General features: G+C 48.9%; 1 protein-coding gene across 6 annotated transcripts in view; it reads left to right on the forward strand.

Moving 5' to 3' along the window:
• UTRN (utrophin) overlaps positions 1-16,921 on the forward strand; it is a 760,310-nt gene that overhangs the window by 679,875 nt on the left and 63,514 nt on the right. For all 6 annotated transcript variants that reach the window (XM_056853742.1, XM_056853743.1, XM_056853744.1 and 3 more), the window contains one exon: positions 9,916-10,027. In XM_056853742.1, the coding sequence (XP_056709720.1) occupies positions 9,916-10,027 (112 nt within the window). The remainder of the gene's footprint in view (positions 1-9,915; positions 10,028-16,921) is intronic.

A 16,921-nucleotide genomic window follows, 5' to 3' on the forward strand; every position in this document is an offset into this window, starting at 1 on the left:
TTGAATTGAAATTATGTCAAATGGCATCGAGGAGCAGCTTGTTTCGAAAATAAAAAATTCACCATGTTTCGCTTTGCAGTGTGATGAATTGACAGACGTTTCTAATTGCAGTCAGTTGCTCGTATTTGTCCGCTTTTTAGACGACGACAACACTATTAAAGAGGAATTGTTGATTTCGCGGAAACTGGAAACGACGTCAAAAGGTATCGATGTCATGAATATAATAGCGGAGTATTTTGAGAAACATAGCATTATGTGGGAAAAGCTCGCCGGCTTCTGTACGGATGGCGCTCCAGCCATGTTAGGATCACGCTCCGGTCTATCAACATTAATAAAACAGAAGAATCCTTCACCAATAACAACTCATTGTATCATACATCGTCAGGCGTTAGCTTCCAAGACTCTTCCTAAAAGCCTTGTTAATACCATGGAAATGGCCATAAAAGTGGTCAATGTTATTAAAAGCAGCGCCTTAAATACACGCCTTTTTAAAAAACTGTGCACTGAAATGGACTCCGATCATGAGACTCTTCTTTTCCACACCAAAGTTCGTTGGCTATAGAAAGGCAATATGCTGGGAAGGTTATTTGAACTAAGAAAAGAGGTTGAGCTGTTTCTAGTCGAGAAGAAAATTAAAGATTTACTATAGTTGTTTTCTGATTCGAAAAGTCAGTGTGAGCTCTTGACCCATCGAACCAGAAATCACCACAGAGACAATCAGATTCCAAGCAGATGGCTTTACTGGTCAAATAGGCAATACAGTGCATTGAAGGCAAGATGACAGCTATGGTTTGTCTTGCCCGTTATTTGGAAATATAAGGCAGAGAAACGGCGGGAGATTACAAAGCATAAACAGAGCATTATTTCCCAGGAGTGGCGTTCCCAGGCTTTGGTATGTGTAGCCGTCCTTGAAGTCTGGACGGTTCAGCAGAGAAACGAAAGGAAACATCTAAACCGAGATAACAGCCTGACATCCTGCTCCCCTTAAGGCCCCCTCCCATCCGGCAAGGGGGCTGGTCTGTCCGGGTAGGTATTGTGAAAGGCGTTGACGAGTTTGGGGGCGGAGACATCCCGTGCGCGAACCCATTCGTCATAGGCAGGGGGGAAGTGTTTCCAGCGGATCAGGTATTGCAAGGCCCCGTGGTGTATGCGGGAATCCAGGATTTTGGAGACTTCGAAATGTTCTTCCCCCCCCCCACCATTATGGGTTGTTCAGGAGGCGGCTCCGGGTGCCATTGTGGGGAAGCAACATGGGGCTTTAGAAGGCTGGTATGGAAAACGGGGTGCACACGCCTCAGAGTTTTGGGGAGAGACAGTTCCACCGTGACAGGATTTATGAGGCGAGTGATGGGAAATGGGCCAATGTATTTAGCACTGAGCTTATGGCACGGAGGGGTGGAGCGCAGGTTCTTGGTGGAAAGGTATACCAAGTTACCCACTTGCAGGTCCCTACCGGGGGAACGATGCTTGTCAGCCTGCGCCTTGTATTTGTGCTTGGCTCGGTCTAGGTTGCTAACCAGCCAGGGCCATGTTGTACGGAGGGTGTGTGCCCAAGAGGCAATGTTGGCATCCCCCTCCCCCTCTGATCCTTCTATTGGGGTGATAGGACCGAAGTCCTGTCCATACACCGCATAAAACGGGCTGAAACCTGTGGACTGATGTACAGCATTATTGTAGGCATATTCTGCAAAAGGCAACAGTTCCACCCAGTCATCTTGGTGGTAATTGACATAACAGCGCAAATAGCATTCAAGTACAGCATTAACACGTTCGGTTTGACCACCCGTTTGGGGATGGTATGCACTAGACAACCCCTGCTCCACCCCCACCAATTTGAGAAAAGCTTTCCAAAACTTAGCAATGAAACTACTTCCGCGGTCGCAGATTATCTTGCGCGGAAACGAATGTAGTCTAAAGACATGTGACACGAAGAGGCGGGCCAACTTCTGAGCGGAGGGGATCCCCGCACATGGAACCAAATGTATTTGCTTTGAAAATAAGTCAGTGATAACCCATAACACAGTTTTTCCCCCGCTGAGAGGGAGATCCGTCATAAAATCCATAGCAATCACTTCCCAGGGTTTGCTGGGTATTTCAAGTAGTTGCAGTAGTCCTGGGGGCTTGCCTTGAGATCGTTTGACTGTGGCGCAAACAGGACAGCTGCGAATAAAAGAGTCAATGTCAGAACGCATTCCCCCCCACCAAAATTGTCTGCGCAACAGGTGAAGGGTCTTTAGGAACCCAAAGTGTCCAGCTGTTTTTACTCCATGAGCCAAGTGTAAGACGTCTTTTCGGAGCGCTTTGGGCACATATAATTTCGAGTCTTTGTACCAAGAGCCTCCTTGTTCGATTACACCAGGAGGCAGGGTTTGAGCAGAGCGTTCCATAAGGCATTGTTCCCAAAGGGAATTTAAGAAAGACTCGGAGACGGGAACCCCCCCCCTTAATTACGGTGGTAGTAGGAGCAGTTATGGGGGTTGACGAGGGGGGAGCGCTTACATGCGGTGGTGTGCAGACTGCAGGCGGCTGGGCGGCCGGTTGGGTTGGAGGAGCTGGAGCGCCGGCTATCGTGTGCTTCTGTTGTGGGAGCAGCTGGGCGGCCGGTAGGGCTGGAGGAGCTTGCGCGCCGGCTGTCGTGTGTTTCCGCTGGGGCAGCATTTGGGATTGGGTTTGTACAGCCAGTACGGGCAGGGCTTCTCTTTGCGCGGGCGTAAATAAAGAGTCTGTTGGCCGATCGAGTTTCGCCGGGTATTGAGGCAACCGGGAGAGAGCATCTGCGAGAACGTTTTGTTTTCCAGGGACATGCTTCAGGACAAAACGAAACTGAGCAAAGAATTCCGCCCAACGCTGCTGTTTCGCAGATAACTTATGGGTTCCTGTAAGGGCAGCTAGATTTTTGTGATCGGTCCAAACTTCGAAGGGGACTTTAGACCCTTCCAGGAATTGTCGCCATAGAGTAAGTGCATGGTGAACGGCTGAGGCTTCTTTCTCCCAAATGGGCCAGTTCAATTGGGAGTGCGCAGATTTCTTTGAGAAGTAAGCGCAGGGGTGAAGGAGACCATCTGGTCCTCTTTGGAGCAGGGCCCCTCCCATAGCTACGTCGGAGGCATCGACTTGTACAATGAACATTCGATTTGGGTCTGGGTGCCGTAGCACAGGTTCCGACGTGAAAAGGCGTTTGAGGGCTACAAAGGCGGTCTGGCATTGATCAGTCCACAGTATCTTAGCGGAGGGTAACATAGCAGAGCTTCCTTTACCTTTGGTTTTCAGAAGGTCGGTGATGGGCAGCGCTATTTGGGCGAAGTTAGGGATAAATCCGCGGTAGCAATTAGCAAAGCCCAGAAACTGTTGTGCTTGCTTGTGGTTGGAGGGAGGAGTCCAATCGAGGACGGATTGGACCTTGGCCAGGTCCATGCTAAGGCCATGGTGGGAGATTATATATCCCAAGAAAGTTATTTTGCTCTGGTGAAATTCGCATTTTTCCAACTTTGCAAAGAGTTGGTGATTGCACAGGTGGTGCAGAACTTCTCGGACCAAAGTGATGTGCTCATCCATGGTTTTTGAATAAATAAGAATGTCATCCAAATAAACTACCACCCCGCGGTACAGTAAATCATGGAGGATTTCGTTGATGAGTTGCATGAAGACCCCCGGGGCACGTTTTAACCCGAAGGGCATCACAAGGAATTCAAACATTCCAAAACAGCTAGAGAAGGCAGTGAGGGGTTCGTCCCCCTCGCGGATACGGACGCGGTAGTAGGCTTCTACTAGGTCCAATTTGGAGAATATACGTCCCTCTTGTAGCTGCCCCAAAATATCTGAAATTAGCGGTATAGGATAGGCGTTGGCTTAAGTAACGGCATTGAGTTTTCGGAAGTCAATGCAGAGGCGCAGGTCGCCTTCCTTTTTTCGGACGAAAAACGTGGGGGCTGAGTTGGGAGCATTCGATGGGCGAATGAACCCTCTGGCAAGGTTTTTGTCCAAAAAGTCCCGTAGTACAGTGCGCTCGGAAGCGCTCATAGGGTAAATCTTACTCTTGGTTAATGTGCAGTCCTTCACCACCTCAATTGCACAGTCAGTGGCCCGGTGGGGGGGTAAGACATCACATTCTTTAATGTTAAAGACATCCGCAAAGTCCTGGTATACATCAGGTAGGGACGGCGGTGATGGGACATCGGAGATTAATGCCGGAGCGGGTGGAGACAGTACCGCAACTTGCTGTCGGTGCTGGTCGCATTTGGGGTTGGCAAAGGAGATAGTGTTCGTTTCCCAGTCTATACTGGGACTATGACCTTTAATCCAGTTAATTCCCAGGACCACTTCAAATCGGATAGGGGCTATGGTAAAGTCTATTTGCTCCCAGTGGGAGCCAATACCCATCGCCACCCCTGTAGTGCGATGATCAACTGGGCACCCCTTGAAATGGCTTCCGTCCATTTGGGCAAATTGGACGGGGGCTGGTAAAGCCTCGGACTTGACTTTGAGTGCTGCAAATGTGGCCTCATTGATTAGAGTGCGACCGCAACCGGAGTCAATGAGTGCCTTAACGGGTAGTTGGGGACCACCTTTATAGTGTTGTAAAACTGCGTCCACATAAACGGTGGTTTCCACTTCCTTCACTTTAGTGGGAGCTTTCAGTTTAGCAGGAGATTCTGCAGAGGTCTGTGGAGACGCTCCACTCACCACAGACCGGAGCCGTTTTTTGACAAATCAAGGGGGGTTTCCAGGTTTAAAGCTGGAGGATTTCATGTGTTCTCTTCGTCAGAAGAAGGAGAGTTCTCCCCCAATGGGGCATTTGTAATCCGGGACCCGGCGGGGTCATTCGATGTAGGAAGGATAGATGAGTCCTCAACGTGAAGTGCAGAGGGTGTGGGTCTTCCCGGCGCTGCGGGTGGCCGCGGTGCCTCTGCGTTGAGGTCGTCCTCTAGCTCGGGCTGCCATGCTGGGACGAAAGAGTTCAGGGTGATGTGGGCAGACTGCCGCAAAGTGGCCCAGTTCCCCACAAGTGAGGCAAGCACCTCTTTGAAACCGGGTTTCGCGATCCTGGGGTGGACGCGCGGGTTTCCGTGGATTGGGGGGCGGTGCCTTGGGCTGGGGTTTTTGGACGCTTTTCTCCTTGTTTCTTTGGCGGACAAGGGAAATAAAGCTCCGGCGGCTTTCCACCTCTTCGGCTAATAGAATCCAATCCTCGAGGGTGTCGGGATCACCCCGCATATACGACCAGTTCAGAATGTCAGGGTGTAAGGCTTACCTGAAATGGTGAATTAGGGTGGCTTCGGGCCAGCCCACAATTCTGCTTGCTAGTCTCTGAAATTCATCGGCAAACTCTCGAACTGGAGTAGAGCCCTGTCTTAGTTGTAGAAGGTCCGCTTTGGCTCGTTCCCCCAGAAAGGGGTCCTCAAACCTCCTCCGTAAGGCAGTCATGAAATTGTTGAGGGAACGGATAGAGCGGGATCGGGTGTTGAACTGGAGGACCATCCAGTCGGCTGCTTTACCTGTCAAAAGGGAAGCCACATAGCAAACCCGGCTGTCCTCTGTAGGGAAGAGCTGTCCTTGTTCTCGCATATAGCTGTCTACCTGATGCAAGAAACAGGGCAGGGTTTCGAGAGATCCATCGTAAGTAGTTTTCAACTTGAGTTGTTTCCAAGGACCGGGCATGGGTTGGCCCGGTTGCACGGGTGCCCTGGGTGCAGGTAAAACGGGACCTCCGGGAACCGGGGGTTGAACAGGCACATTAGCGGGTGGCTGGGCTGGCACTCCCTAAACCGGTACTGCGGCCCCCTGTGGAACGGGTTGTGCCGGGGTTGTCAGGGCCTGCTGTAACTGCCTGTTGTCCTGAAGCAAGCGTTCCATTAGCTCCTGAAGTTGATCTACACGGCCAGATAGCTCTCGATTCTGAGCTCGTAACAGGTGAACGTCCTCACCCGGGCCACCTGTACGATGAGGTTTGCTTGTCCGAAAACTTGTGGCCCATTGAGAACTGTCCCCATACAAGTCCTCTTCCTCAGACTCCTCGGAGTCTTGCCGTCGTTCCGCGAGGCGGCGTGCGCGTTGGGTCGTGCGCAACGGGGCAAATACCGGGGAAAACGACAGACCCAATGGAGGACCGCTCCTTCTGGAGTCTTTGGGGCGGCCGCCTGTCCGCGCCCGATCCGCAGCCAACTGCTGTTCTTTATCCCTTGCGGCTTGAGCCTCGGCTTCCGCCTTAGCCGCTTCAGCAGCTTCCTTATCCGCGAGAGCTTGTGCGCTTTCAAGTCTCAGAGCGACAGCTGCGGTAATGTGTGGTAAAAGTTCCGTTTCCAGGAGCGTGAGTAGGAGGTCGGGCTCCCCACCTAGCAATGGTTGCACTCGGACCGCGACCGCGGGTGCATCGGCCCCGAATGTCGAGGTCAAACGTTGAGCCAAGGTGGCTATCGTGGTATCCTCTGTACAATCCGCAAAGAGGAGGGCTGTCTGGATAGCGACCCTCTTGGCTTCAGCGTGACAGTCAGCTGCATTGGGTACCAAAGAAAAACCTGCCGGTGCGGCTCCCGCCATGGTACCTTCCCCCAAGGCGACAGGACGCGTTAGAGCCGTGGATGAGAGAGTTTCACGGGCAATAAGCTTATCCACTAAACCGGTTAGTATTTGTAAGTCCTCAGTTGCCAGCCGGGCATCATCCAGCAACTGATCAAAATCCTGGAGGTCTAAACGAGCATTAGTATCCTCCGACGTTAACATCCAGAGAACCCTCACTAGAGATTGCCACTGTGTTTGGACCAGTCCACGCAAGCGGCAAACCTCTGAATTAGTCCTAAAGAGTTCAGCTACTATGTCCCGTAGAAGGGTAGGATCCTCTGATGAGGACTCCAGGGTTCCAAGAAGCAGTAGTCACGGTTCACTCGGAGAGCGCCCTCCTAGCTCCCATCCGAATGGCAGGCGAACCCTCCAGGGCTCCAGCCTGACTAAAGAATCGATGAAGAAGAGTGGGGAGATAGCTGTCATAATGTGAGCTCTTGACCCATCGAACCAGAAATCACCACAGAGACAATCAGATTCCAAGCAGATGGCTTTACTGGTCAAATAGGCAATACAGTGCATTGAAGGCAAGATGACAGCTATGGTTTGTCTTGCCCGTTATTTGGAAATATAAGGCAGAGAAACGGCGGGAGATTACAAAGCATAAACAGAGCATTATTTCCCAGGAGTGGCGTTCCCAGGCTTTGGTATGTGTAGCCGTCCTTGAAGTCTGGACGGTTCAGCAGAGAAACGAAAGGAAACATCTAAACCGAGATAACAGCCTGACAGTCAGATGCATTTGGCTTATCTTGTGGATATTTTCTCACATTTGAATAAACTAAACTTACAGTTGCAAGGTTCTGGAAACATAAATTTTGCAGGTGTGGGAAACATTTTTATGTTTGAAGATAAACTGCGTGCCTTTATTTGCAAACTTCAATTATGGGTAGGTGAAAACAATTATTCTGCGTTTGTGACATTAAAAGCACTGGTCGATGATAGTAAAGATGACATGATCACCACAAATATACAAGACAACATCAGAAGTCATCTGCAAATGCTAGTTGATGAATTCCACCGTTACTTCCCGGAATATAACCAGACAGAACCAAAAGATACCCAAAAGCTGATTCGCGATCCTTTTGGTATTGCTGTTGAAGAGGTTGCAGAAGAAATCCAGGAAGAGCTCATTGAATTCCAAAATGATAGGCACTGTAAGGATGCGTTTGAATCAGTTTCTCTTGAAGAGTTCTGGTGTAAAAAAGCAATTTCATATCCTACAGTTTGGGGATTCGCCTTGCGATATCTTATGCTCTTCTCCACAAATTAGTTATGCGAACAAGGGTTTTCTGCTTTGCTTATAATTAAGAACATGACAAGAAATCGATTGGAAGCAAGTGATGATATTTGTGTAGCTCTGAGCAACAGTATTAGCCCCAGAATTGCCCAGCTTGTAAAAAGGATGCAAGCTCAAAAATCACATTGATTTACAATTAAAAGTTCTCTATTATAAAAAATATATTCAAATATTATTCTAAGTTTAATGTTTAACTAACAGTTATGATTAAAGTTTATTTTCAAATTCTCGGAATTTTTATTTTGAACCTTGGGGTCCCTGCACCGAACAAAAAAGTCCTAGTGGTCCCTGGTCAAAAAATGGTTGGGAACCACTGCTCTAGAGGAAACATTTTTAAAAGCCATCCAGCAGAATGCCTCCTCATCCCTAGAGGACCCACTTCCTGTTCTCTCAACTACTACTGATGTTTCTTCTCACCTAAAAAAAATAAAAATACAGTGTGCACAACATCATAGGTGGTGACTGAAAGCCTGCCATTGTTAGTTTGTTTGTTGTTGTTTGTTTGTTTAACAGCTGATACAGGTATTCTAGTGAGATAGTTACACCTGTACTTTCTGATGGTTCAATGTACACAAAAGTATTAAAAAATATTGTTTAAAATTACATTCAAGTTATTTGTATAAAGTGTATATAAAACATACATGAATGTCATGTTTATACTTGGGGCCTTTCCCTAAGATATCTCATTATATATATGTAAGTACTCAAAATACGGAAAGATCTGACTAAGGAATACTTCTGGTCCCAAGCATTCAGGATAAGGGGTACTCAACATGTACAAACATTTATTGCACCTTAGGACAAAGCGGTAGACAGGAATCAATTATCCTTCAGAAATGGATCTTCTGATATTTTTAGCTTAATACTTTGGTTGTTCTTGACCCTCATCTTGGATAGGGGATCTTCATCTTAAAAGGGATATGGTATCATTGTTCTAAGAGTCACTTTGATGAGATGTTTTCATAAAAGTATATGAAAGACTGTTTAATTTAAAATAGATAAATATAAATACTTTTTAAGTCATACAACTTTTGTTACCGTATGTTAAATCCTGTCATGCTCAAGGCTACAGCTACAAATAGATTCCTTATCTTTCTCTCTTGCTTTTTTTTAAGGTGTAGTATAGTGTAGCTGAAAAAAGAAGTGTATATAACACAAATTCATGTATACAGGAGTTTTACTAAAATGTTCTTCTGAAAAGTTCACTGTATGATGCACTTGCATGGAAGTTTTAGTATATTAAGAATTACATATGCAGTCTGGTATAGTGACTAAAGAAGCAGTTACATAGAACAGTCTGGTATGTATTTGTGATGACAAGGTCTAGTATGCTTGTCAGAGTTATGTAGTTTATGGTAAAAAGCTGATATCAGATGGTAGAGATGATCATTTCAGTTAGGCTTCCAGTGTGTAGCCTGCATCATGCTGGTGTACATACCATAAAAGGGCACTAGTGATACAGATAGAAGATGTGCTAGAAGAAGAAGTACATATAATTTTCCTGGAGCACAACAGCAACATATACTGTGACAAGAGTTCACTTAGATTCCACCTACTGTTTACACTGCAGCGTGATGTATCTGAGTTGCCAGAGACCAGTGAACATATAAAGTTAGTCAAATGATAATTTGTAGCATGTTCTGACTTGCTCATAAATTAAGATGAGTTGTGCAGTACACTAAATATACGAAAAAAAGTTTTGCTTAATCCAATAAAGATTGCACCCAATCTTGCATGGTGTTTCTAATAGTGGAAAGATCCTGGTATTTCAAGACTTTTAAAGCACAGGACTAAAATACTTCATTTACTTCCATTTGCTTGGACAGCTTAACCTATTAGCTTATCAGTACTTCTGATATCACATAGCTTGATGTATTAGCATTGTTGCAAAGACATCACACTAACATTGCATGCAGCAGTACACGCTCTAAGGGTAACAGAGCTAGATAGTAAGGTTATTGAAAGTTTTACATCAAACTGAATAGCCTATGGAGTTCAGCTAGAAGGTTTTGACTCTTCCTCAAATAGGAGGCTTCATCATCCTTCCATTATATCCACAGGTATCGGAGCCTGAAACATTTTAACTATGATGTCTGCCAGAGCTGTTTCTTCTCTGGTCGTACAGCAAAAGGTCATAAATTACATTACCCAATGGTGGAGTACTGTATACCAGTGAGTACTGATTTACTGACTCTTTCTGATGGATTGTTCTTAGGTTATTCCATACTATGCCCTTCTCTCTTTTCTTTGAGATATGCTCTGTCTTACTTAATGTTTTCTTGAATTCAAGCTTACCAGGATGTTTGCAACAAACCTCTAATACCTGTTCTTGGGTATTGTCAGGCCTCAGCAACACGTTGCGTTTCTTGCAAAGGAACTTCACTCCAGACGTTGCAGCGAGTTAAAAGTTTATTTCAGAAAGACAGCGAGTTCAGCAGGTCATAGAGACTTAAGGCTAGAATACAGACATGGGGAAATATCGGTATATATATAGGGTAAATACAATGGGGTTGATTAGGTTTTAGAAACAAAGAAACAATACAGAAGTTAACTACCGGTAATGACTTAAGACAATGCATACAGGAAATAAACGCGTGCGTTAACTGGCTGATCTTCCAGGGCTCCCGGCATTGTCTTGCGGAACCCGGTATCAGATCAGCGATTACTCGGGCGGGTCTCCATTGAGGTGCAGATCTTGGGCAGGAGACCGGGTGCAAACGGGGAGGAATGGAGTGCACAAAAAACTCCATTTTGTCCGTGGGGGGAACCATCTTGTTTCTTATCCGGGGCCGGCAGAGAGCCTATCTGACATCTCGCCCCCCCAAAGACCCCCTCCCCGGGTTCCCGGGTTTCTCGGAACAACTCCGGTGGAATTCAGCGATCAGGAAGGGGGTGTTCACATGCACCGCGGAAACCCATTCATCATGGCTAGAGTTCAGGTGCTTCCAGTGTACAAGGTATTCCAGCTGACCCCTCCGTAGTCTGGAATCCAGGACCTTAGAAATTTCAAAATGCTGTTCCCCCTGAACCATGAAAGTGGTTGCAGCCGGAGGTTCGAGATGCCACTAGGGGGCGGGAAAAACGGTTTTAAAAGACTGATGTGGAATACCGTGTGTACCCCCTGCAAATTTTTAGGGAGGTCTAGTTCAGCGGTGACCTCATTAATGACCCGGGATATGGAAAACGGACCCACATATTTCTGGCACAATTTCTTACACGGGCGCAATGACTTCAAATTCTTTGTGGAGAGGTAGACCTTCTCCCCGACCTTAAGTTCCCATTGGGGTGCTCTGTGCTTGTCTGCCTGCGCCTTGTACCTTTCCTTAGCCTGGTCCAATTGCTTTACTAACCAGGGCCAAGTATTTCTTACAGTGTTAGACCAAGCCGAAACTTCTGGAGGGTCCCCTCCCGGCGGGAGAGGGACCACCCCCAAAGGGTCGAATTCCATCCCATAGACGGCTTTGAACGGGCTCAAACCAGTGGCGGAGTGTACAGAATTATTATAGGCTAATGGTAGTAGGTCGACCCAACTATCCTGATAGTAGTTGGTAAAACAACGCAAATAACACTCGATCACAGCATTGACCCTTTCCGTCTGTCCATCCGTCTGTAGGTGATAAGCGGATGATAAACCTTGGTCTACTCCCACCAGTCCTAAAAATGCTTTCCAAAATTTGGAAATAAATACCGAGCCCCTGTCACTCACAATCTTCCGGGGAAAGCCGTGTAGGCGGAAGACCTGTTGTACAAACAAACGGGCCAATTTGTGGGCGTTCCTTTGCATGGAATGAAGTGAACTTGTTTAGAGAACAGATCAGTGATCACACACAGTGCAGACTTCCCCTGGCTCTGAGGGAGGCTAGTGACGAAATCCATGCCGATCACTCGCCAGGGCGCCTCCGGAGTCTCTAGGGGTTTTAACAATCCGGGAGACTTTCCCATCAGGCGTTTATTAGTGGCGCACGCTGGGCAGGACCTTATAAAACCATCCATGTCCTGGCACATCCCCGGCCACCAGAAACGACGTCTTACTAGATGCAAAGTTTTTACAAAGCTGAAATTCCCCCCCCCCCCGCCCTGGAGCTGTGGCTCCACTCTAGTACCTCTCGGTGCAGTTTTTGGGGGACATAGTTTTTTCCCTCCGGGGTACCGCTCTCCCCCTCCCCCAGGGGCTTATACCCACGCTCCTCCTGAAGAGCTTCCTCCCACCCAGCATGGATGGCCGTGGAAAGATCCCCTGGGATCGCCAGGGAGCGGGAGGTAGAGACTGCCTCCCCTTGTGGGAGGTCCGGGGCTGTGGTTGGAGCCGCCTGTCAGCCCTTGGCCCACAGAACCAGAAATCACCACAAAGTCATATAGAGTCCAAACAGATGGCTTTTACTGGTCAAATAGGCATACAGTGCAAACGAATAAAATGACAGCTATGAGAGACTCACTAGCTGGGAGATATTATAAGGCAGGAAAGGCGGGAGATTACACGCATAGGCTGAATACAGTTTCCCAGGAGCTGAGTTCCCAGGCCTAGGTATGCGACCTTGGGGGGCAGACAATACAGCGCAGAGACAGAGGCAATAACGAAACCGAGATAGCAGCCTGACATTCTGCTCCCCTCAAGGCCCCCTCCCAGTTCGCAAGGGGGCTGGCCTATCCGGGTAAGTAATGTGAAAGGCGTCGACGAGGTCGGGGGCGGAGACATCCCGTGCGCGCACCCATTCGTCATAGGCAGGGGGGAAATGTTTCCAACGGACTAAATATTGCAGGTTGCCATGGTGAACACGGGAGTCAAGGATCTTGGAGACTTCGAAGTGTTCCTCCCCCCCCCACCATGATGGGTTGCACAGGAGGTGGGTCCGGATGCCACTGTGGAGAAGCAACATGGGGTTTGAGGAGGCTAATGTGGAAAACAGGATGCACACGCCTCAAGGATTTGGGGAGAGCCAGTTCCACCGTGACAGGATTTATGACCCGGGTGATGGGGAAAGGGCCAATAAATTTAGCACTGAGCTTATGGCACGGTTGGGTGGAACGGAGATTTTTGGTGGAAAGGTAAACCAAAGCACCCACTTGCAGATCACCCCCGGGGGAGCGATGTTTGTCAGCTTGCGCTTTGTATTTACGTTTGGCCCGGTCGAGGTTGCTAACGAGCCAGGGCCAAGTGGTACGGAGGGCGTGTGCCCAGGAGGCAATGTCGGGGTTCCCCTCCCCCTCTATATCATCTGCAGGAGCGATGGGACTGAAATCTTGTCCATACACAGCAAAAAATGGGCTAAAACCTGTGGATTGATGCATGGCATTATTGTAGGCATATTCCGCTAAAGGTAACAGTTCCACCCAGTTATCCTGGTGGTAGTTAACATAACAGCGTAAATAACATTCAAGTACAGCATTGACACGTTCAGTTTGACCATCAGTTTGAGGATGGTATGCACTAGACAACCCTTGTTCCACTCCCACCAACTTGAGGAAAGCTTTCCAAAACTTAGAAACGAAACCACTTCCGCGGTCACAAATTATCTTACGCGGAAACGAATGTAAATGAAAGATATGCGTCACGAAGAGGCGGGCCAGTTTCTGAGCAGAGGGGATCCCTGCGCATGGAATCAAATGTATTTGCTTAGAAAACAAATCAGTAACAACCCACAACACAGTTTTACCCCCACTGAGAGGGAGATCAGTCATGAAGTCCATAGCAATCACTTCCCAAGGTTTGTTGGGCGTTTCAAGAGGTTGTAGCAGTCCCGGGGGTTTGCCCTGCGATCGCTTCGCAGCGGCACAAACGGGACAGCTGCGGATGAAGGAGTCAATGTCGGAACGCATTCCCCCCCACCAGAACTGTCTGCGCAATAAGTGAAGGGTTTTCAGAAACCCAAAGTGCCCAGCTGTTTTGGCTCCATGAGCTAAATGTAAAACGTCCTTCCGGAGAGCTTTGGGTACATACAATTTCGAGTCCTTGTACCAGGACCCTCCTTGTTCCAAAACACCAGGAGGTAGGGTATGAGCGGAACGTTCTAAAAGGCACTGGTCCCGAAGGACAGTTAAAAAGGACTCGGAGATGGGGATTTTGGAGGGGGCCCCCCCGTCGGCCATGGAGATCTTAGAAACAGTCATGGGGCTAGTGCTTACGTGCGGCGGCGCGCAGACTGCAGGCGGCTGGGCGGTCGGAGGGGTAGGAAGGGCGGGAACTCCGGTTTGTTGCGGTGGCGGCTGGGCAGCCGGTTGGGCTGGCGGAGCTTGTAAGTTGGGTAAGGTGTGCTGATGCTGGGATCGAGTTTGCACAGCCAGCATAGGTAGGGCCCCACGTTGCATAGGGGTGAACAGAGAGTTGGTGGGTCTTTCGAGTTTTACCGGATATTGTGGTAAACGGGAGAGGGCATCCGCGAGAACGTTCTGCTTCCCAGGGACGTGCTTCAGGGTGAAACGGAACTGAGCAAAGAACTCCGCCCACTGTTGTTGTTTCGCCGATAGCTTATGGGACCCCGTGAGGGCAGCTAGATTTTTGTGATCGGTCCAAACCTCAAAGGGGACTTTAGACCCTTCCAAGAATTGTCGCCATAGAGTCAGTGCATGATGAACTGCTGAGGCCTCTTTCTCCCAGATGGGCCAGTTTAATTGAGCGTGCGCAATTTTTTTTGAAAAGTAAGCGCAAGGGTGAAGAAGACCATCCGGTCCTTGCTGGAGGAGAGCCCCTCCCATGGCTACATCGGAAGCATCGACTTGCACAATGAACATTTGATTTGGGTCTGGGTGCTGTAGCACCGGCTCCGAAGTGAAGAGGCGTTTGAGGGCCAGAAAGGCGGCTTGGCATTGCTCAGTCCATAGGATTTTCGCGGAGGGCAAGGCAGCCGAGCTTACTTTTCCCTTAGTTTTCAGTAGGTCCGTAATGGGTAGAGCCACCTGGGCGAAGTTAGGGATGAATCCTCGATAGAAGTTTGCAAATCCCAGAAATTGCTGTACTTGCTTCCGGTTGGTGGGGGGAGTCCAATCGAGGACGGCTTGGACTTTGGCGGGGTCCATGCGAAGACCTTGGTGGGAGATGATGTATCCCAAAAACGTGAGTTTGCTTTGGTGAAATTCGCACTTAGCTAGTTTTGCGAAAAGTTGATGGTTACGCAGGCGTTGCAGAACTTCCCTGACCAGAGCCACATGCTCGTCCATAGTTTTCGAATAAATGAGAATGTCATCTAAGTAGACCACCACCCCACGATATAGAAGGTCATGTAGGATTTCATTGATGAGTTGCATGAAGACCCCCGGGGCCCCTTTTAATCCGAACGGCATCACAAGGAATTCATACATTCCGAAACAGCTAGAGAAGGCAGTGAGGTGCTCATCCCCTTCGCGGATACGGACTCGGTAGTAAGCTTCCACCAAGTCTAATTTAGAGAACACACGGCCTTCCTGTAATTGTCCCAAAATATCCGATATTAATGGGATAGGATAGGCGTTGGTCTGGGTAACCGCATTGAGCTTTCTGAAGTCAATGCACAGGCGAAGGTCGCCCTCTTTTTTCCGGACGAAAAACGCGGGGGCCGAGTTTGGGGCATTCGAAGGGCGAATGAACCCTCTGGCGAGGTTTTTGTCCAAAAAGTCCCGGAGGACAGTGCGCTCGGAAGCGCTCATAGGGTAAATCTTACTCTTGGTTAATGTGCAGTCCTTTACCACTTCAATCGCACAGTCTGAGGCCCGGTGGGGGGGTAAGGCATCACATTCCCTAAGGTCGAAGACATCTTCAAAGTCCCGGTATACAGCGGGTAGAGCCGGTGGTGCTGGGGCAGTAGAGGTTAATGCTGGAACGGGCGGATATAGCAGAGCAAAGTTTTGCCGATGCTGGTCGCAGGTGGGACTAGCGAAGGAGATAGTGTTTGTTTCCCAATCAATACTGGGACTATGTCCTTTAATCCAGTTAATTCCCAAGACCACTTCAAATCGGATAGGGGCTATAGTGAAGTCTATTTGTTCCCAGTGGGAACCAATTCCCATTGCCACCCCTATGGTGCGGTGATCAACTGGACCCCCCTGGAAATGGCTTCCGTCCATTTGGGCAAATTGGACGGGGGCGGGTAAAGCCTCAGAGTCGGCTCTGAGTGCAGCAAAAGTGGCTTCGCTTATGAGAGTGCGACAGCAACCGGAGTCAATTAGTGCTTTGACGGGGATTTGTGGGCCACCGTTAAGTTGTCGTAAAACTGCATCCACGTAGACGGTGGAGTCCACTTCTTTGATTTTGGTAGGAGCATTCGGTTTGATAGGAAGATCCTGAGAGGTCTGTGGAGACGCTCCATTCACCACAGACCGGAGCCGTTTTTTGACAAGTCGAGGGGAGATTCCAGGTTTAAGGCTGGAGAAATCCAAGGATTTTCCTCATCCGAAGAGGGAAAGTTGTCCCCCAATGGGGCACTTGTAATCCGAGACCCGGCGGGGTCGTTGGTAGTAGGCAGGGAGGCTGGGTCCCCGGCATGGAGTGCAGAGGGTGTGGGTCTTCCCGGAGCTGCGCTGCGGGTGGCCGCGGTGCCTCTGCGTGGTGGACGACCTCGGGCGCGGGTTGTCGTGCTGGGACGAAATAATTCCTGGCGGCGTGGGCAAACGGCTGCAAAGTGGCCCATTTCTCCGCAAGTAAGACAGGCACCCCTCTGAAATCGGGCTTCACGTTCCTGGGGCGGACGTGGGGGATTTCGTGGGACGAGCAGTGGTGCCTTGGGTTGAGGCTTTTGGGTGCCTTTTTCCTTGTGCTTTTGACGGACGAGAGAAATAAAGCGTCGGCGGCTTTCCACTTCCTCGGCTAATAGGATCCAGTCTTCGAGGGTATCGGGATCGCCCCGCATGTAAGACCAGTTCAGAATGTCAGGATGCAAGGCTTCCCTGAAATGATGGATCAGGGTGGTCTCGGGCCAACCTACAATTTTACTTGCCAGTCGTTGAAATTCATCGGCAAATTCCCGAACTGTAGCAGAGCCTTGTTTTAATTGTAAGAGTTCCGTTTTGGCTCTTTCCCCCAGGAAGGGGTCCTCAAACCTCCTTCTCAGGGCAGTCATGAAGTTGTTGAGGGAACGAATAGCACGAGAGCGGGTG

The sequence above is a fragment of the Euleptes europaea genome, chromosome 7 (genome assembly GCF_029931775.1).
Source record: "Euleptes europaea isolate rEulEur1 chromosome 7, rEulEur1.hap1, whole genome shotgun sequence".
Classification (NCBI taxonomy): domain Eukaryota; kingdom Metazoa; phylum Chordata; class Lepidosauria; order Squamata; family Sphaerodactylidae; genus Euleptes; species Euleptes europaea.